Here is a 23,497-nt window from a genome sequence, read left to right on the forward strand (position 1 = left end):
TACTTATTAATTGATTATTTATTCATCTATATCACCAGTGTCAAAGTGGCGGCCCGGGGGCCAAATCTGGCCCGCCGCATCATTTTGTGCGGCCCAAGAAAGTAAATCATGAGTGCCGACTTTCTGTTTTAGGATCAAAGTAAAATGAAGAGTATAGATGTACAGACGCTCCCCTACTTACGAACATTCAACTTACGAACAACGGTACATACGAACATGTCTGCAAATTGCGTTTAAGTCCAAAAATGTTCGCAAGTCCAATTTTGTATTTCGCGTCTTTTTCGGAGTAGTACTTCTTTCCGCCGCTAATACCGACGCCTGGCGCTGTGAGAGCTCAGCTCACCCAGCATCTACCTTCTTCTTCGTTGCAATGCGGAAGTGCGTGAATGTATCTCCAGTGTGCAAAGAACCTTTTTCATTTGTATCATTAAATATCTCATGCATCCAATATTGAATATGGTTGGTAAAAAGCTAAAGGCTTCTATTGAGGGAGTTGCAAGGAAGAGGCAAGCCATTTCATTTGAAACGAGTGGCAATAATAACGAAGCTTGATGCGCGTGAGTGGTGAGCGTTGCACATTCAGTACCATTTATAAACAGAAAGATCGAGCAGCAGGACCCAAATATTGAACGTTGCACAAAGTTTGCAAATCAATTGAATGATGCCATACAGTGCTACTGCATCATTTATGATGAAAAAAAGAAGAAAACTGTGCAATTGTCATTAGGTCGCTTCTTTTGGCCAGTTTCTAATACATAAATCTCTCTCTCTCTACAGTACTGTACATATTCTCTCCATTTTATTAAAAAAAAAAAAATTTCAGTACAAACCAATGCGTGTTACTTATACAAGCCTTAAACATACAAATGCACTTATATAAACCTTCAATATACTTATATAGGCCTTAAACATAAATTATAATACAAAATATAGCACTAAATCAACTTACAAACAAATTCAACTTATGAACAATCGCTCGGAACCAATTGCGTTCGTAAGTTGAGGAGTGTCTGTATATTACATTTCCTGATTTTCCCCCTTTTAAATCAATAATTGTCATTTTTTAATCCATTTTTTCTGTGTTTTTAGCTCAAAAATCATTTTGTAAAATCTAAAAATATATTTAAAAAAAGCTAAAATAAACATTGTTTTAGATCTATAAAAAACCTGAATATTCAGGGCTTTTAATCCATTTTTAATCCATTTATAAAAATAAAACAAATCTAAATATTATATCTAAAATGGTCCGGCCCACATGAAATCGAGTTGACGTTAACGCGGCCCGCGAACCAACCCGAGTCTGACACCCCAGCTTTAAAATGTCCTTCTACTTATATAATGACAATAAAAGCATTCAATTCCATTCAAAAAGGAAGCATGAGTGGAAATGAGGCGTTTGCGACTGATCAGACATCTGTTGGCCTCGGGTCACTTTCCTTCGGCTCGTCACTCGACACCCCGAGCCACCGCCGCACACTGGCGGGTGTTCACATCTGACGTTGTTCAAATCCGCCCTTGGCTATTATTTAACATATTCCCGGATGACCAAAGGCAAATTTACCAGCTTCCGAGAGTCGATCGGTTAAGTACTTCCGCATTCTAATCGAATTGCGTCCAAACGATCAACAATGTTAGTTATCTTTGCGATCAGCTGGCCTTTAATGTCACAAAGTAAAACTTGTTAAAGCCCTTCCGAGAGTGTCATAAACATAACATTAATGAAGACAGATGGCTGGCTCGACAGGTGGCAAGCATTTTTAAGGCAAAAAGTGGGGGGAAACACAATTTGAGGTGATAAAGGGGGATTGAGTTACATGGCAAAACTCAAATCAGCTTCTGTTTCATTATTGGCGTATTTCCTGGAGTATAAATCACACTTTTTTCCAAGTCTGAGACTTCGGTTTTTGTTTTTGGATTTTTTTCAGGACATACCAAGTGGAACAACGAAGCGCTAAATTAATTTTTCTGCTGAAGATGATGATTTTAATGGATTTAATAGTGATTTGGATTAAGGTTTTCAAGGTCAAGTTGGGTTATGGTTATCTGAATAATGGTTCAATCTGTTAAATTAACTGACACCAACCTAGCCGGTTAATAATCTCCAGTTTATTGTTATTTCTATGTTGTATCGTTTGTTTTTTTTTGTCTCGGATCAAATACTTGAAATTCTCCACCAAAAGCAAATTAGATTTAACGCAAGGCAATAATGTTTTTCCTCTCTTCATTGCTCATCTTTTGGCGAGTGCTATTTCTATTGCGAAAAATTCCGTAATCGCTGAGGCTAACCACAAAAATCACAAGCTGAGCTCACATCTTGGCAGCCAATCAAACTAAAAAGAAAAACAGTTTCCAGAATTGTAAACCATGTTTGATTAACGCAACGATAGCAAAATAGCCGATTCATTCTCAACTACTGTATCTTGTCATATGCCATAACAACCACATATTTCAGCCAAAACTAAACATGGCGCCACCTAAAGTTGCCATATAATAACCTAAAATTGTCATATAATAACCTAAAATTGTCATATAATAACCTAATATTGTCATATAATAACCTAATATTGTCATATAATAACCTAACATTGTCATATAATAACCTAACATTGTCATATAATAACCTAATATTGTCATAATAACCTAATATTCTCATAATAACCTAATATTGTCACAATAACCTAATATTGTCATATAATAACCTACAATTGTCATATAATAACCTAAAATTGTCATATAATAACCTAATATTGTCATATAATAACCTAATATTGTCATATAATAACCTAATATTGTCATATAATAACCTAATATTGTCATATAATAACCTAATATTGTCATATAATAACCTAATATTGTCATATAATAACCTAATATTGTCATATAATAACCTAATATTGTCATATAATAACCTAATATTGTCATATAATAACCTAATATTGTCATATAATAACCTAATAGTCATATAATAACCTAATATTGTCATGTAATAACCTAATATTGTCATATAATAACTTAATATTGTCATTTAAGGTTTTGTTCCAGGACGCACACCAATGCAGGACACTATGTTTATTACCATATTGGCCTGAATATAAGACGACCCCCTTTTTTTCACCAAATTCAATTTTTATGCAGAAAATAATGGCAGTCTATCGAAAAGAAATGATTATAATAATATATTGGGGAGAAAAAGCATGTTATTTGGCTCATTCAAATCATGCAAAAACTGTCTATCACATCTTAATACATACGAGCATTTAAAAATGTACTCACTCTCTCTCTGCTCTCGCTCCCTCAAAATGGCGTCCAGCCATTTCTGTTTATCCTCCGCTGTTTTGGCCATGCAGACAAACCACTTGTTTTTTGCCGTGTTGTGGATCTTCCAGCCATTGGTTACTGTGTAATTGTTGCTGTGATAATCGGCTGTAAAAAAAGAAAAAAACATGTATTTAAATAAATTGTTGACAGACGAATGTGAGTAATTAAAAAAACAAAATTACAGAAGAGAATAAGTTTTCTTGGATTATGATTTTTTTTTAAAGAGGAGAGAACTAATCACTGAATATGTAAAGATTCATTTATGAATCATAATTATATTTAGGCGACCGAGTGGTTAGCGCGTCGGCCTCACAGTTCTTGGGGTCGTGGGTTCGAGGCCCCAGTCAGTCCTCACAATACAGAGTTTTCATGTTCTCCCCGGGCTTGCATGGGTTTTCTACGGGTACTCCAGTTTCCTCCCACATCCTAAAAAGATGCATGCTAAGCTAGCTGGTTGAATACTCTAAATCGCCCTTAGCTGTGATTGGTTGTCTGTCTAATCGAGCCCTGCGATTGGCTGGCCACCGATTCAGGGTGTCCGTTGTTAGCTGGGATAGGCTCCAGCACCCCCCACGGCCCTTGTGAGATGAATGAATGAAAAATAATTATATCCATAACAGCATAGAAGTATTATTCAATTGTTGTAAACATTTTAAATGATCTTCATTTTGACAAAATGTTTTCAAATGACTTTCTATACCCACATAAAAATTTCTTAATTTTCCTAATTTCATGCTAAATTCCGTACCCAAAGTTACGTACCGTATTTTCACGACTATACGGCGCATCGTATTTTTAGCCGCAGTTTCAATAACAAGTGCTATTTCTGTATTTTACACATACAAAGGACGCACCGTTTTTATAGACGCAGCCAGGCATGGCAAAACATACACCAGCTTAAACATACACGCTAAAAACACGTCTTTCAAAAGGCAACGGAAGCAAAACTGAGTTCGGTTGTACTTTATTTAGCCATTTTACAATGTACTCACGTCATCATCACCCACAAAGTCCTCATTTTCTGTGTCCAAATTGAACGAGTGTCCAAATGAGTCATCGAAAATGCCGAGTTTTATACGTTCGTCCAGGCAGCCACAATCTATTCGCAAATAGTAGCTAGCTAGTAGCTAGCGTAACTATTACAACGCTGCTTTCCATGCTTCGTAAAGCTGTGTTGATGTCGATGTATACAGGCCACAATCCATTGGGTGTATTGACAAAAGAACTATATAACCCAGCAGTCACTGCACAGTACTTTTTCTACGGGGAAAATAGTAGAGTCGGGGGCTGCTTGCCATAGTTGTGAGAGATGGTGTACCGTATCGACTGATTTATTTTATTTTATCGTGATAACAATTTTAGTATTGGTCCATATATAAAGCGCACTGGATTATAAGGCGCACTGTCTATTTTGGAGCAAATTTAAGACTTTTATGTGCGCCTTATAGTCGTGAAAATACGGTAAGTACATGGTCTTTTGGGTTTTTGGATTGCTATCGTAAAAAAAAAAGAGAATAAAGCATTATCTCAACCGACAAACGACACCAAAGAGAAAATTACAAACGGCCTTCCATCTTCTGTCAGACTCAACAAAAATCTAACCTCTCCTAATTGAATCTTCCTCTGTGCTGCAGGTGAGAAGCTCCTAAATAATGAATAGCTTCTGGTCCAGGGTTACTTTACCTTGAAGGTCAAAGGTTACAGGAATACTTGTGATATTTGAATCTCCGCTGGGAGTCTTCGAAGAGGCTAAGGTCGTTTTGGCTACGTACATTTTACCCTGCTGCTGTTTTTACTTCTGCACCAATCAATGAAAGACTGACATCTGGTCAGCTTTAGAAGCCCTTGGGGAAACATTTAACCTTTACCTGAAAAGTGAAAACTAAGCTAGCTTTCAAAGCTTAAAAAAAAAAGAAAACACGACCTTGTCTTAATCAACTCTGAACTTATCTGTAACACATTCAACCCTGATTCGTGCAAAATTCCGTTCCAAGCCGTTCGAGATTTCACCAATAGTCTAAACACTTTTAGCCAGTTCTGTTTTTTTTATGTCTCCGTCTTTGTGGTGGTGCGATTGCCACATTTTCTGGCAGTGTAGAAAACAAAACAAAAAAAACCCAGAAAGAGGAAGCACGTGATAGGGAGGAAGACGGTGTTTCTACACCATCGCAAACACAAACGCGGCAGTGTCGGCTGTAAAACGCTGATACCGAACCACATCCAGAACCGCAGATGAGGCGTTGGCATTCGGTAGTAAACAAAAAGCAAGTTTCTCGGAGGTTGAGGTGATTTCCTTTTGCATTGCAAACTTGCAGCCGCACCTTTAACAGAGTTATTTGACATCAAATAGATGGTTTTCCACAAGAGCTCGTGTACTTTATGAAACTGAAACTCCAACAACGGCACCCCACCCAAACCCTCAGCTAAAATTCTCTTCAATAAAAAAATGTTGACAAAGCTAGCCAGCCTGACTTTTGTACAGTTTTTTGCAAACTTCTATTTTTTTTTAGCTTCCTGAGATCAGCATAGCAAAAAAACATTTTTTCACAATGACTTACCCTGTTTTCTCGCATATTAAGCACCCCCACGTATAAGCTGTACCCTTAAAAGCCTTAAAATGGTTGAATTTCACAATTTCTCGCGTATAAGCCGCCCTCTGATTCACAATTTTCACCTCCATGTTCATGGTTTTAATAGAGTGCAAAGTGTGAATATAAAAATCATTGCACGTGGTATTTCTGAGATACTTTATGACTCAAAAGGAAAGTCTGCTGGATTGCACATTCCTAAAGATTGTTGATTGTGTGTGGTTCCAGTTTTTGTCAAACTTTACGTCTTTTTGAGTCTATCCGTTTTTGCTACTGCAACCAAGATGGCGCCGTTCAAGTGGCAGCCGGTGGCGGTAGCTCCGTCCACTCTTGCTCGTTTTGTGTTTTTGCTGCTTTTCTGTCTTAATGATTTGATTTGGTGATTCTTAATGATCCCATTGACTTTGTACTTGGTGCTTTTGCTTTGTCGTTGTGCGGCCTTTGCGACTGTACTGTCTAATTTATAACTATGCCTTTTCTTGCTACTGTCACAATGAAATTTCCCGATTACGGGATGAATAAAGTTATCCAATCCAATCCAATCCAATTGCACATAGAATAATTAAAAAAGGGAGTCATGTGAGCAGTACAACCAGGAAGTGTGTCCGTAGCGGTCTAGTTTGTCATCCCTAGGTAAGATGGCGGCACCCTGAGCGAGCAATGGCGGGCACAAGTAAATTAGTTTTTTTCACGTTTTATGCAAGATATGGTTTATTTTTTTCTTGAATTTCATTCATAGACGTCAAAATCAATTTTGTTTTGCATTTCATCCGTTTATCTTTTCTCTATTTTGAAATTAATGACCGTATCGGCCGCATTGTTTTGCGTTATAGCGTTTCATCTTTGGTACCTTGCAGTTTCGTGCATGTCAAGTCTCATTTGTGCGCATATAAGCCGTACCCTTGGTTTAGTCATCAGTTTTCTTGAGCGAGCGACAAATACGGACGGCGTGTATGCGAGAAAATACGGTAAATGTATAGCATGACAGCATCATCTCGGTACGACTATTGAAACATACAACGCAAGATGAGAGGCAGTTTCCCCGTTCATCGCAAGAATAATAATAAAAAATGTTTTATTCTGAATGAGATTAAATCTAAAGGGGAAATTCAAAATTTCGTAATACGAAACAAAAAGGGGAAGAAAGCACATTTACTGATGCAGGAAGTTTGTTTCTATGAAAGGATACAGTATGCTAATGTTGAATGTTGCTTTGTTTAGTTTTTTCTTTAGAATCGTCGACTGATAAAATTGTCATTCTTTAAGCATGATATGCGTACACGCACACACACCCTTTTCACCCGTCCACCTTTTCACTATATAAATATAGCGCATCAGCAAGCAATGTACTTACTGCCAGCATCATACAGCAACATCTACAGAATCTTGAATTTCGTGACCGGACATTTCGTCGAAAGACATTTGGTCCCCGGATGTTTGGTCGACCGGACGTTTGGTAGAACGCACGTTTGGTCGACCGGACGTTTGGTCGACCGGACGTTTGGTCGACCGGACGTTTGGTCGACCGGACGTTTGGTCGACCGGACGTTTGGTCGACCGGACGTTTGGTCGACCGGACGTTTGGTCGACCGGACGTTTGGTCGACCGGACGTTTGGTCGACCGGACGTTTGGTATAACGGACGTTTGGTCGAACGGACGTTTGGTATAACGGACGTTTGGTCGAACGGACGTTTGGTAGAACGGACGTTTGGTAGAACGGACGTTTGGTAGAACGGACGTTTGGTAGAACGGACGTTTGGTAGAACGGACGTTTGGTCGACTGGACGTTTGGTCGACCGGACGTTTGGTAGAACGGATGTTTGGTAGAACGGACGTTTGGTAGAACGGACGTTTGGTTGACCGGACGTTTGGTTGACCGGACGTTTGGTTGACCGGACGTTTGGTTGACCGGACGTTTGGTAGAACGGACGTTTGGTAGAACGGACGTTTGGTCGACTGGACGTTTGGTCGACCGGACGTTTGGTCGACTGGACGTTTGGTCGACCGGACGTTTGGTAGAACGGATGTTTGGTAGAACGGACGTTTGGTAGAACGGACGTTTGGTTGACCGGACGTTTGGTTGACCGGACGTTTGGTTGACCGGACGTTTGGTAGAACGGACGTTTGGTAGAACGGACGTTTGGTCGACTGGACGTTTGGTCGACCGGACGTTTGGTAGAACGGATGTTTGGTAGAACGGACGTTTGGTAGAACGGACGTTTGGTTGACCGGACGTTTGGTTGACCGGACGTTTGGTAGAACGGACGTTTGGTAGAACGGACGTTTGGTAGAACGGACGTTTGGTAGAACGGACGTTTGGTAGAACGGACGTTTGGTCGCCGGGTTGTTACTGTTGAAACCAGCTCTCAAAATTATAATCATGAGAGAGAAAGAGTGAGTTTAATATCTAAATATCAAAATATCAACAGTAAACTCTGTCATAATTTGACAGCGAGCGAACCCGGCGACCAAACGTCCGGTCGACCAAACGTCCGTTCTACCAAACGTCCGGGGACCAAACGTCTTTCGACAAAACGTCCGAGCACCCTTGAATTTAGTGTATACTGATTGGGCACCCCGTCCACTTTGGAGAAAATATTTAGACTTTTGATTGAGCCCTATGTGAGTAACTATGTGCCGCGTTGCAATTCTCAGTTTTTTTTATCGCTTAATAAGGGGAATGGCAATCATTTATAAGGGGAGCGTTGGCCAAGGTTTGGGCTGTTGACGTTCATCTTTCAGAGCCATTGACGGCATATAAGTTAACTTTTTGGACCAAAAATAAACTGGTTCGGCCCACATGAGATCTAGTTCTCACTCACGTGGTTCGCGAACCGACCCCCAACAAGATTTAACAAACCACTCACTCGGAAAGAAATATTCGGGTTCCACCAAAATAACGTTTTTACACCCAATCTGAGAGTGCTAAGAAAACACGAACCTGTTCCATCTTCCACGTTTTCCACCTCCATCACCTCCGTGTTGATTCTGCCCCTGAACACGTAGAGAGGACCGCTCATAGACTTGGTCCTCTTGGTGGACTTTTTCCCAGAAACCCTAGGAAAGGAGAAAATTGTGCGGTTACACTCAGCATGGAAAACATCCGCCAGCAACAGTTAAACAGCATCTGCAACACTTGGCTACAGTGGTACCTCGAGATACAAGCTTAATTCGTTCCGGGACTGAGCTCGTATGTTGATTTACTCGTCACTCAAATGAACGTTTCCCATAGAAATGAATAAAAAAACTAATTAATTCGTTCCAAACCTCTGACCCTCTGTCTTAATGATTTGATTTGGTGATTCTTAATGATCCCATTTACTTGGATTTGCTTTGTACTTTGTGTTTTTGCTTTGTTGTTCTGTCTAATCACCCTCTTGCTACTGCCACAATGAAATTTCCCAAATACGGGATGAATAAAGTTATCCAATCCAATCCAAAAAACACTCAAAACAGGATACTGGAAAAACATTTTTATTTGTTCTAATTATTTTTTTTAGTTTAATAGTACTAAAATGTGTTTAAAAGTACTAAAATTAGACAGATTTCGCAGAGGGGAGATAGAGGGACAGAAGGGGGCGGGACTTTTTCCATGGCAACACGCTTGTAACAGAACATAAACAAATTTAAATGAACTTGGATTACGATGCAGACACTCAAAAATAAGTTTAATCTAACTTTACACTAAACTTAATTCTAATTTTGTTTTAAAATTTGATACCTTTCTTCTCCCGTTGGCTCTATTGGCCCCGCCTCCACCCTGACTTTCAGATGCAACCTATCTAGGGTTGTTTGAGTTAGAAAATATTTGAAGGTTTTAGCGTTTCAAAAAAAACTGCCAACAGCTAACTAGCGCATGTTTTTTTCCTTTTGATGCCACCCGAAGATAACCTCCCAAAAAGGGGGTTTGCCCTCGGCTTAGCACCCTTACATGTCTGACTGTGTTAGTTAGAGAGACCCCATATTATAAGGACGATGAATGTACTCACGCAATAATTTTTTGTTGTTGCTTATGTTCTGGTTCATAATTAACATATTTTGGCTTCCTTTTTTGTTACTCTTATTTTCTTTAGGGATTTTCCATTTCTTTTCCCTCTGTTTTTTATTCATTATTTTGTTTCCTTTTTTCATAACATTTTTCTCTTGGTTTTTTTTCGTGGTTGCCAATGTTTTTTTCTTATTATTATTTTCATTGCCTAAAGTGATGATGCCTTTTGTTGTGCAATCGAAGGTCGCGCTTTATTCACAGCCGCAAACGTGAAGTTGTTGACCCATCTGGACGAGAATTTTTCAGAGCTTCAAAATATTCCCAAAATGATGCACACAAATGTCCTCACAATAGAATAACGCACCAACGAGAAGTAGTATATACTCCTCTCGTATTAGCGAACAAGCTCCGCCATTCGCACTGACAAACGGGGAAAAAAAACACTGAAAAAAATACCACGCTCCGCCCAGTGCTCGTAGAGACATTACAAAGAGGGAGTTTCGGGGAGAGAAACACCAAGAAAACCTCATTTTGTTTAGTTTTTTTTTTCCAATATGTCGTTTTCCCCAAGCACCATGACTCACCTGGACTTCCTCTTACAGTAGACCAAAAGATTATCAAATAGGAAAAAGACCCGCTCTTGAATATTTCCAGCAGAGATCTTGAGGAGATTCCCGTGTAGCAGCAACTCTGTGCAGATGTCCGTCAAGTTTGTCCCCTAAACAAAACAAAAAAAAGAGTAAAAGTCAATTTTATTTAAACTAATTGTTACTTTTCAATTGACTCATTCAAAAACACAGGGCATTTTTTTTCCTGCCCGGGAAGTCATCCACACAAAATCCCTAAATTTGAGATTCCAACTTATACTTAGTGTAAATGTTATCATCTGGCCCCAGCTGTTACGGAAGCTACTAAACATCACAGTGGATGGGGTTAACCTTGCTTTATATTTTCCTATGGGGAACGTAAATCCCATTTAGCGGGAGGGGGATAATCTTGCACCTAAAAATGCACAAAATAGCATAAAAGCACCAGTTCATTTAAAAAAATGACGAAGGGAATGTCACACTGCAAACGCTTCAGTAATCTAGATTTGTTTCATTCAGATGCTATAAATTGCATTTTAAAAAACCTATGCCGCTTGATTGACGTATTCATCTTCTGTAGAGGCGAATTGCTAAAAGTCAAGTCATAATATAAAAAAATAAATAAATAAATCTGAAATTGAAAGTGTGTCAGTTGTCGTTCCTCATTGTAAAACGGCTCTTTCCACTCTTAATCATCTAGAACTAAACACGCCCATATTCCGACGCCAACCTCGACACTCGCATGCATCCATCAGATTAGGACCAAACTGTGGTCTTTTCATGTTACGACAGCGTGGAAACCCCCCTCAACCAGCTACGCCCGTGCTCGAGTGTCCATTATTGAGTCTCGAGGGGATGTTTTCATGACAGAGGGTCATTCATTCATTCATTTTTTGCACTGCTTCATCCTCACTAGGGTCGCGTGGGGTGCCGGAGCCTATCCCAGCTGACTTCAGGCCAGAGGCGGGGGACACCCTGAATCGGTGGCCGGCCAATCGCACGGCACGAGGAGATGGGCAACCAATCAATCGTAGCGCGTTACGTCTCGGGTGCGACGTAGTGTAGGACCCAAATGCAGGGAAGCAGTCAAGGACTTGGAATGGAGTGCTCTAACAAAACTTAAATACTTAAGGCAGGAATCTTTAGAAAATAACAAGGACTTAGAAATCTAATTGGCTGAATGTTAAGACCAACCGTATGTATACATCTATGTGTATGTATATGTATGTATATTTATGTGTATATGTATGTATATTTATGTGTATAAGTATATGTATGTATATTTATGTGTATATGTATATGTATGTATATTTATGTGTATATGTATAATATATATATATATATATATATATATATATATATATATATATGTATAGTATATATATTTTATTTATCTATATATTTATTAATTTATTTATCACCTATTTATTTATGTCAAAAATGCATTTTTCTGTGTCTGTATTCTCACCCTCTTGCTACTGTGACAATGAAATTTCCCGAATACTGGATGAATAAAGTTATCTAATCTAATCTAATCTCATCTCATCTCATCTCATCTCATCTCATCTCATCTCATCTCATCTCATCTCATCTCATCTCATCTCATCTCATCTCATCTCATCTCATCTAATCTAATCTAATGTCATCTCATCTCATCTCATCTCATCTCATCTCATCTCATCTCATCTCATCTCATCTCATCTCATTTAATCTCATCTAATCACAAAATCAAACCTGACGGGAAGACACAGGGAAAGGAGGAACATGGAACAGGGAGCATTGCACGGCAATTTGGCATGGTACAAACAAAGCAGACGATCCGACAAAGACTAACAAACGCACGGGGTTTAAATAGACAGACGAGGGTTGATTACAAAGTCCACGCAGCTGGTTACAAGAGGAAGGGAATTCCAGAGGGACATGAGGCGAAAAGTAAACAAAAGCAACCAAAACTCCAACTAACCCAACAGCTAGGGGCCAATTTAAAGTATCCAATCAGCCTAGCATACATGTTTTTAGAGTGACAGCAAGTAAGTCAACTCTTTGGGCCAAAAATAAACGGATCCGGCTCACATGAGATCCGGTGGGCACCAACGTGGCCCGCCAACCAAACGGACTCTGACACCCTTACAGTGTAATCATAGCGGCACCGAGTTGTAATTTTATCCCTCATTTCGTCTTGAGCACCACAAAAGCACCCGCGTGCAATATCAGTGAGGTAATCGTGATTTAGAAGTTTTTGTATACAATCTGGAACCCAAAACTACCATTCAGGAAACCAGTTAGAATTTTATGAGGCCTACAGTTGATGTTAACATACCCTATTTAAAGAGCAATTTCTTGCTTTTCCGTTGTTTCTGGTGAACTACGACCGTGGTCAAATGTTGACATTTTTGCGGAGGGGAAATTGGAGATGGTGGATTGGTTCTGGCGAGCAAACAGTGGGATGCAGCAGTGAGGCCCACTCACATGGTCCATCCTTCTGGTTTTTGTTTTTTTTGCTTGTCTTCCCTCCAAAAGGTCCCCTGGAAAAAAAAAGGCTCCCCTTTGCTGGTAGGACTAGATCTCAGCATCCTAGGTCTCTTGTGATTGGGCAGAATGCCCGTTGGCATCCCCCTTGGCACCCTGTGTCGCTGGATTGTCCCCGTGGAGCCCCCTAAAACAAGGCCTCTGTTGTGGTGGGTGAGAGAGGCGTGAAAAATGCAGCGGGGCCTTCATTCAGTTCCCGAGCCTCATCCGTGCCCCTCTAGGAAATTGCCCATGATGGCAATTCCCTTCTTTAGCATGGACAAAAATATATATACCACGTTGGGGAATAGTGTTGACATGTACGTGGGGTCAAAAGGATAATATTGTGGGTGTTTTTTTTAATTTTTTTATTATTTTTTATTACAGGTATTACGTTTTTCCTCCCTCGTTCCAATCGGGATGAAAAGTTTCCTCCAACACGGGTGGGCCTCAATCATGTAATCACGCGTTTCCAGCAATTTGCCGGACACTGAACACGGTCTAGTATTTTGCTATGTTAAATATTCTCAGGGGCGGCCCGGCGGTAAAGTGGTTAGCGCGTCGGCCTCGCAGTTCTGGGGTCCTGGGTTCAAATCCAGGTCGGTCCACCAGTGTGGAGTTTGCGTGTTCTCCCCGGGCTTGCATGGGTTTTCACCGAGTACTTCGGTTTCCTCCCACATCCCAAAAACATGCACTCTAGGCTAATTGTACGCTAAACAGTCTTTAGATGAGTGCGATTGGTTGTGTCTCCGTGTGCCCTGCGATTGGCTGGCCATCGATTGAGGGTGTCGCCCACCTGGTGCCCGTAGTTAGCGAGGATAGGCTCGAGCACCCCCGGGACCCTTGTGAGGATAAGCGGTTTAGAAAATAAATGAATGAAAAATTAATTGTCATATTAGTCATTAAAACTAGCGTATTTTATCGGTCAGTCCTCACAATGCGGAGTTAGCATGTTCTCCCCGGGCTTGCATGGGTTTTCTACGGGTACTTCGGGTTCCTCCCACATCCCAAAAACATGCATGATAGGCTGATTGGACACTCTAAATTGCCCCTAGACATGAGTGTGGGCGTGAATGGTTGTTTGTCTCCTTGTGCCCTGCAATTGGCTAGCCACTAATTCAGGGTGTCCCCTGCCCGGTGCCTGAAGTCAGCTAGGATAGGCTACAGCACCCCCTGTGAGCCTTGTGAGGATAAGTGGTTCAGAAAATGAATGAATACATATTCTCAAAGTACAACGTTGCTCCACTGACCGGAATCTTAAGTACCGTATTTTCTCGCATATTAGCCGCTTCCGCGTATAGGCCGTACCCTTAAAATTGCCTTAAAAATCGTTGAATTTTACAATTTCTCTCGTATAAGACACTCCCTGATTCTCAATTTTCACCTCCATATTCATGGTTTTAATAGGGAGTACAAATGTTACTTTGAAGGGAAAATCTTAAGAAAAATCATCGCATGTGGTATTTCTGAGACACTGTATAAATCATAATGATTGATTTCTGGATTTCCGAAAGGATTTTGCCTGCACGTAGACAAATTCAAAAAGGAAGTCACGTGATCTGTACAACCAGGAAGTGTCTTCGTAGCGGTCTAGTTTGCACCAGTAAACTACAGTAAGATGGCGGCGCCCTGAGCGAGCAATGGCAGGCACAGGTCGTTTTTTCACGTTTTATGCAAGATTCGGTTTATTTTTTTCTTGAATTTCATTCATAGCTGTCCAAATAAATTTTGTTAAGCGTTTTATCTGTTTATCTTTTCTCTATTTCGAAATAAATGACCGTATCGGCCGCATTGTCTTGCGTTATGGACTTTTGTGCATGTCAAGTCTAATTTGTGCGCATATAAGCTGTACCCTCGATTCAGTCATCATTTTTTTAGCAACAAAAACAGCGTATATGCGAGAAAATACGGTAATTATTGCAGACACCTATCGAGCTACTGTTCAATCTAAGTGCCTGTTGTTTACTACCCAGATAAGAACATGAAGATGGCAAAAACAAATGAACGAAAGTATTGATCAATTTATGTGGTCTGAACCCAGCGTAGTTTTCCCCGCTTCCTTTCGGGAGCACAAACTATTCTGTATTGAGACAATGAAGACCGAGGGCGTTTACATTCGAGTACGAGCTCCTCGGTCGTGGTAAGGAAGAGGGTTACGTCACCCTCTAGGTTATCTACTCGGCCCATTCGGAACCCATTGCCGATCTGGTACGATTGATAACGAATGGGGAGGAGTTTGTCAGGGTACGTTTACATTTTAGGGATGTCCCCGATGGGTTATTTTTGCATGCGAGGTGAGTCCAAGTGAGTGAAAAATGGAAATATGTGAGGGAAAGCGTAGCAAGGGAATGTTCTCTATTTGCAGCCCCCTGCCCGTGCCAGATATTTCCCCCAAACCTGATTCCAATTTACACGCTTTCCCTCTTTGCGCTTGTTCTCACCTCCCAGCCTTCAATATGAGACTGCAGCTGTTCCAAGGCTTCCAGTTTTTCCATCTGCCGCTTGGTCTCGTTGATGTTGGAGCAGACGGCCTTCATGGCCTGCAGAGCCTCCTCCACGGCGGGGTAGTCCGTGTGCTTTTTCGGGGTCCTCTTCAGTAACTCCTGAGATGCGAGAGGAGCAAGAGGTGACTTAGACCACCTCGTATTTACCATTCTTCACAAAACCGTGTGGAGACTTGGAAAGCGTGGGACCATAGGAGAGGGCTCCGAAATATGAAAAATCGTGTCCAAAAATTTGCACGCAACAGTTGGACAAGACCAAATGGAAATGTATATTACTTTGTGGACATGGGGGAAATAAATGACTAAGTGTAATGGCATTAGATTCTAGAGTCTTCCCCCATAACACACACTATTTACTGCACCTAAGCGGACCTAATCAAGACTTACTGCTAAACAATTTAGTCACTTTGTATCTACTTATTTATGTGATCACTTATTCATGCTGGCTTCTACTTATTTATTATGTTGACTGCTACTTGTTTATTATGTTGAGGGCTACTTATTTATTATGTTGACTGCTACTTATTTATTATGTTGACGACTACTCATTTATTATGTTGGCTGCTACTCATTTATTATGTTGACTGCTACTTATTGATTATGTTGACTGCTACTTATTTATTATGTTGACTGCTACTTATTTATTATGTTGACGGCTACTTATTTATTATGTTGACGGCTACTTATTTATTATGTTGACGACTAATTTATTATGTTGACTGCTACTTATTTATGTTGACTGCTACTTATTTATGTTGCTGCTACTTATTTATTATGTTGACTGCTACTTATTTATTATGTTGACGGCTACTTGTTTATTATGTTGACGACTACTTATTTATTATGTTGACGACTACTTATTTATTATGTTGACAACTACTTATTTATTATGTTGACGACTACTTATGTATTCATGCTGGCTACTACTACTTTATTATGTTGACTGCTACATATTTATTATGTTGACTACTACTTATTTATTATGTTGACGACTACTTATTTATTATGTTGACGACTACTTATTTATTATGTTGACGACTACTTGTTTATTATGTTGACGACTACTTGTTTATTATGTTGACGACTACTTATTTATTATGTTGATGACTACTTATTTATTATGTTGACTGCTACTTATTTATTATGTTGACTGCTACTTATTTATTATGTTGACTGCTACTTATTTATTATGTTGACTGCTACTTATTTATTATGTTGACTGCTACTTATTTATTATGTTGACGGCTACTTATTTATTATGTTGACGGCTACTTATTTATTATGTTGACGGCTACTTATTTATTATGTTGACGGCTACTTTTTTATTATGTTGACGGCTACTTATTTATTATGTTGACGACTACTTATTTATTATGTTGACGGCTACTTATTTATTATGTTGACGACTACTTATTTATTATGTTGACGACTACTTATTTATTATGTTGATGACTACTTATTTATTATGTTGATGACTACTTATTTATTATGTTGACTGCTACTTATTTATTTTGTTGACGACTACTTATTTATTTTGTTGACGACTACTTATTTATTATGTTGACAACTAATTTATTATGTTGGCTGCTACTTATTTATTATGATGACGGCTACTTATTTATTATGTTGACGGCTACTTATTTATTATGTTGACGGCTACTTATTTATTATGTTGACGACAACTTATTTATTATGTTGACGACTACTTATTTATTATGTTGACTGCTACTTATTTATCATGGCTGCTACTTATTTATTTTGTTGACGACTACTTATTTATTATGTTGACAACTAATCTATTATGTTGGCTGCTACTTATTTATTATGTTGACGGATACTTATTTATTATGTTGACGACTACTTATTTATTATGTTGACGGCTACTTATTTATTATGTTGACGGCTACTTATTTATTATGTTGACGACTACTTATTTATTATGTTGACGACTACTTATTTATTATGTTGATGACTACTTATTTATTATGTTGACGGCTACTTATTTATTATGTTGACTGCTACTTATTTATTTTGTTGACGACTACTTATTTATTTTGTTGACGACTACTTATTTATTATGTTGACAACTAATTTATTATGTTGGCTGCTACTTATTTATTATGTTGACGGCTACTTATTTATTATGTTGACGGCTACTTATTTATTATGTTGACGGCTACTTATTTATTATGTTGACGACAACTTATTTATTATGTTGACGACTACTTATTTATTATGTTGACTGCTACTTATTTATCATGGCTGCTACTTATTTATTTTGTTGACGACTACTTATTTATTTTGTTGACGACTACTTATTTATTATGTTGACAACTAATCTATGTTGGCTGCTACTTATTTATTATGTTGACGGCTACTTATTTATTATGTTGACGGCTACTTATTTATTATGTTGACGGCTACTTATTTATTATGTTGACGGCTACTTATTTATTATGTTCACTTTGGGCCAGAGGCTGAGGACACCCTGAATCGGTGGCCAGCCAATCAGGAGACGGACAAACATACACTTTAAGTACTAAAATATGAATCTAATGTAAAAAAACAAAACACGATTACACTGGTGCTAGAGATACATTTTAGCTTAAAGGTTAGTGGAGAGCCATATGCACCCATCAAAAGAGCCACATACGGCTCGCGAGCCATAAAGTTCGCCATGAAAATGTTTGTTTTTGTCTTTTCAACACTTAAAATACAAAAATGGGAGTCTAATGTAAAAAAAATGTGATCACAGTGGTGCTAGAGGTACAGTTTAGCTGGCAGGTTAGCGTATGCACTCAAATAAAGAGACACACGTGGCTCGCGAGCCATAAACGTGGCCAAATGTTTCCATTGGTTTTACCTTGAGTAGCAGAGGATACTTGCAGATCCTCTGGATGGGGGTGAGAAGATAGCCCTCCAAGGGAATATCTGTGCTCTTCTTCCCTCCCAGTAGCATACAGTGCTGAGAAAAGACACGAAAGCACATAAACGTACATGCAAATGAGCATACAAAGAATATTCATTAGAAATACAAAGAAGAAAAAATAATAATGAAAAAAACAGAGAAAATTAGTTTGGAAAACGGAGAAGAAAAATAATAATTCAAAAAACAACCCCAAAAATAAACTAATTAGAAAAACAAAGAAAAAAATCATTTCAAAAAACAACCCTAAAAATAAATTAATTAGAAAAACAAAGATGAATTTTTTTTAAAAAACAACCCAGGAAAATTTATTAATTTGGAAAACAGAAAACAAAACCAAATTAAAAAAACAACCCCAAAAATTAATTAATTTGAAAAAGAAAGAAGAAGAAAAATTTATTCAAAAAACAACCCAGGAAAATTAATTAATTTGAAAAATGGAGAATAAAAAAAATCATTCAAAAAACAACCCCAAAAATAAATTAATTAGAAAAACAAAGACAAAAAAATCCATTCAAAAAACAACCCGAAAAATTAATTAATTTGAAAAAAAATAATAATTCAAAAAACACCCCAGAAAATAAATTTTATTGAAAAAGAAAAAAGAAAAAAATCAATTAAAAAAAACCCTTAGAAAATAAATTAAATTGAAAAACGGCCAGGGCTTTTTTTCTTTTTTTTTTAAGGTGAATGCAACAAGCTTCCGCATCACTGCATAAGAAAATGCTGAAAAAAATATTACAAGAGAATGTAAACAAGGTCTGAGGTTGACTCTTATTTTTCTCCCAATGTCCGCATGGCTTTAAATGCATTTTTGTTTTTGGCCTACTTGTTTGTTTTTCTGTTCTTGCAATGACTTTTGTACGAACTCTCTTCATTTGGATTGGTCTTGCAGCAATAGGGGATGTGTAACATCCCCACTTAAGCCATTCTTGTTGGGAGAAAATCCAGGGGAGTGCCACATTTTCCACATATCTTTTTTATACACATATTGTTACATGTTTATACAGCGCCAGTCACACCCTCGATTCAAAGTATGCCAATAGGAGACAAATGTTTTACTATGTTTGGAAAGGAATTCGTGCCAGGCCACTTTGTTGTTGCCAAAATCTTACACTTTAAGCAATGATGCCATGAATTTAACTTTATATTTTCCAATGCCTTTATGTCAGCATTGATATTTTCATCGTCCTTATGTTATAAACGCCAGTGGTGGGCCGTCAGGGCCTTCTCTGCTGGCCTATGAAATATCTGAATCATACATTATATTTTGTCCATCAATATTTATTAAATAATTCCAAATTGTCTGTTAGCTTCCTTTCATTGCTTTTCCCCCTGGTTGCACTGCTTCCAGATGTGTGTTTTCATATTGAAGCATTTAACCAATCACATTTCAGCCATTATTTGTTGCCAGGGTAAGAAATCTGCCTCAAGGCCTTCACAATCGGTTCTGCAGGCTCTGCTGCTTTAAACAAGCGCCGATAAGACTGTTGCTTTAACCAATCAGATTTCGAGTTGGCAACACAACAATGCCTTGTCACAGGCGTAGGGATACGTCATCGCTTTCACCAACTATGATTGGCTAGTGATTAGCCTGAGCTACCAAACTGTATCTGGAGCTAGCTGCACAAGCAAATATATTGTTGTGTTGATTTAAAGCCATTTTCAAGACGGACTATGCCAGAAATACGACAGGACAGGCTAAACTTTCAGCATTAGCTTTGATGGAGATAGAAAAGAAGGAAGAGAGAAAGGAGGATGGATATTGTGTACAGTTAAAAGGGATTTTTGGTGAGTAAAATATGGCTATATTCCTAAATAATATTTCAATTGTGGGCCCGGTTCTGATATCTGAAAAGCTCCAGTGTTTGTATTTAAGCTCTAGTGTTTGTATTTGATCACTAAATGCTGCTAGGAAGTGGATTTTACCCCATTTTTGTGCATTGATTTATTGATTATTTTTTGTGTCGCAGCTGTAGCTGCAGTCGAGGTTTTATAGCTATAAAATAGTTTTTGAGGGTTGGATTGATTCGTTGAAGGCGCTACGAGAAAATGCATGGACCGCCACTGAAAAACGCTAACAAATGACAGCATTCTATTGGCATGATTTTGATTTTACACTTTCACAACTGCTTTTGCTATTGTTTAGAGCTGAAAACTTGACATAAAAGTTAAAACTCAAACAAATCGTCTTCTGTGTTTCCGTTTTTGTCCTACCGAAGGACCGGTTTTCCTGAAGTTTAAAGTTAAATTGGGGGCCTTGAGTAAAAAAAATCTATACTAATACTGTAATAATAGTATAGTAGATTAGATTAGAACTTTATTTCATCCTGTATTCAGAAAATTTCTTGACACAAGACACACAAGACATTGTAGACCTAGTTAAAAAAACTGGAGCCACACACGGAGATACCTTGAGATACGAGCTTAATGCGTTCCGGGACTGAGCTCGTATGTCGATTTTCTCGTAAACGAACGTTTCCCATAAAAGTGAGCTAAACACAAATTACTTCGTTCCCACCCTCTGAAAAACACTCCAAAAAAACTGGATATTACAAAGGAAAAACACTTTTAATTGGTTCTAATTGGAGCTGTGCTAAAGGCAATTTCATACAATGATCAACCAATGTTGATCCATCTATATGACACAATTTTGAGAAAATTGAAGTCTTTTAGTTGCGCCCTATAGTGCGGAAATACGGTAAATCCATTACTCTAGATATTATTGTTTTAAAACGGCATGAAAAATGTGTTGATGACCACGAAACAAAAACTGTGAGAGAAGCAGTACACACATCATTAAACTAAACTATCAGTTACAGTAAGAAATTTAAAATAGTAATAATAATAATGATTAAGTACGATATACAATAGTATATGAAATAGAATCATCCATTTACAACAACAATAAGTCTTATTTCCATTGAGAGCACAAAATGTACGTCAATATGAATAAACTTTGTTGTATAATAATAATATAATTATATGATAATGCTTTTTTTTCAGATTCATATTTGGTTCCTGTGTGAACTTGTTCGTGCAGCATTCGCTCAGGGAAATTTATCCTGCAAAACAGACTGTATAATCCAGCCAATCTATCTGTCTCAAGCACTTTGCTTTTCAACTCCAGCCAGCTTCGGCGTTTTACTTTTCCCCCCCGATTTGTTTATAATCTCCCAGCCTCAAGCAACAACTCCCCCAGTTCTTTACTCTGACCTCTTTTTTCCGCTTTTAACTTTTTTTTGGAATTCTCTTTCCAACTCATTAACATTAAGTTTTTAACTAAAATCCAGAGGCGGGCGGCCTTCTCTTTATGAATCGATGATTTCAATGGTCATGAAAATGCCCAGAATAGGCAAATGAAATTCAACACTGCAGAGGATATGGCAACATTAAATCCCAGTACAGTGGTACCTTGAGATACGAGTTTAATACGTTCAGGGACTGAGCTTGTATGTCGATTTTCTCGTAACTCAAACGAACGTTTCCCATAGAAATGAACTAAAAACAAATTAATTGGTTCTAACCCTCTGAAAAAAAGACCCAAAACAGGATATTGGATTGGAAAAACATTTTTATACGTTCTAATTCGCCATCTATTAACAAAGTAACAAATAATTAGTGGTTTAACAGTACTAAAATGTGTTAAATAGTACTAAAATTAGACAGATTTCGAAGGGGGGAGATAGAGGGGGACTTTTTGCACGGCAACGCGCTCGTAACTCAAACGAACGTTTCCCATAGAAATGAACTAAAAACAAATTAATTGGTTCTAACCCTCTGAAAAAAACACCCAAAACAGGATATTGGATTGGAAAAACATTTTTATACGTTCTAATTCGCCATCTATTAACAAAGTAACAATTAATTAGTGGTTTAACAGTACTAAAATGTGTTAAATAGTACTAAAATTAGACAGATTTCGAAGGGGGGAGATAGAGGGGGACTTTTTGCACGGCAACGCGCTCGTAACATAACATAAACAAATTTAAATGAACTTGGATTACGATGCAGACACTCAAAAATAAATTTCATCTAACCTTACACTCCACTTAATTCTAATTTTGTTTTAAATTTTGATACCTTTCTTGGCTCTATTGGCCCCGCCTCCACCCTGACTTTCAGATGCAAAATATCGAGGGTTGTTTGCTTTTGTCTTCCATTCAAAATATTCCAAAATGATGCACACAAATGTCCTCACAATAGGATAACACACCTGCCACCCCTTATATAATGTAATAGTAGATATATGTTCATATTAACCCTTACACGTAAACAAATTCACAACGAGTAAGCACCAAAAACATCGTTATAAGATTAGAACAGGGATGGCGAATGCGGCACTTTGCTTCTTATCATATTTTGTATATACCGTGGCTCTTTGCCTGGTTTTATGTTTCTCTTATTTTGATTCTCTCTTTAAACACACTCCAAGACAACAGGGCCCATTCAAAACAAATCATAAATTCTAATAAAAAAATAATTTGGCCTTTTTATGCCCTTTCTGACGTAAAGTGTTTGCTTTTTGACTCTCCCACTTTCAAATTTTGGCTCCTTGTGTCTAACTTGTCCACCACGGCGGCATTAAAATATCATCCCAAAATGAAAAATAGCAGAACACGTCTACCCAGTAAAAAAAATATCCAAAAAATGTCTCTCCCTACTGTATGTAGACCCTAAAACCAAAACCGTCCATGATTTTTGAGGACCTCGGCCAAGTCAAAAGTCCACACTAACATTGTTACTATGATCCCAGTGTTTCCAGACCTCTGGGTCAAACATCTGGCAGCGCCCAACTCACGAGCCTTGGCTCCTTTCAACCAATCCCATCGAGGCTGCCAGCGATTGGCAGCTGGCTGACCCCCAGCCCCTGGATCTCCCCACCCCTCTAAAGTCTGCCCAAAATTTCCCCGACAAATCCTGCTCGCTTTGGAGCTTATTGTCTGAGGCCAACATTGGGGGGTGTCAAAACATGGAAACAGCTGGCAGCGAGAACATCACATAAAAAGTGGCCTTGATGGCGATTCCATCCTGTCCGAGCAGGAAGAACCGCCGCGTTATGGTCTCCGTCTCCTTG

The 23,497-nt window shown here is 38.5% G+C and overlaps 1 protein-coding gene across 2 annotated transcripts in view; it reads right to left on the bottom strand.

The window, feature by feature from the left end:
- Positions 1–23,497, bottom strand: part of prex1 (phosphatidylinositol-3,4,5-trisphosphate-dependent Rac exchange factor 1) — a 125,608-nt gene that overhangs the window by 63,161 nt on the left and 38,950 nt on the right. For both annotated transcript variants that reach the window (XM_077614431.1, XM_077614423.1), the window contains exons 5-9: positions 18,358–18,459; positions 15,432–15,593; positions 10,480–10,613; positions 8,849–8,964; positions 3,274–3,423 (exon numbers count right to left, since the gene is read on the bottom strand). In XM_077614431.1, the coding sequence (XP_077470557.1) occupies positions 3,274–3,423; positions 8,849–8,964; positions 10,480–10,613; positions 15,432–15,593; positions 18,358–18,459 (664 nt within the window). The remainder of the gene's footprint in view (positions 1–3,273; positions 3,424–8,848; positions 8,965–10,479; positions 10,614–15,431; positions 15,594–18,357; positions 18,460–23,497) is intronic.

The sequence above is a fragment of the Stigmatopora argus genome, chromosome 1, assembly GCF_051989625.1.
Source record: "Stigmatopora argus isolate UIUO_Sarg chromosome 1, RoL_Sarg_1.0, whole genome shotgun sequence".
NCBI lineage: Eukaryota > Metazoa > Chordata > Actinopteri > Syngnathiformes > Syngnathidae > Stigmatopora > Stigmatopora argus.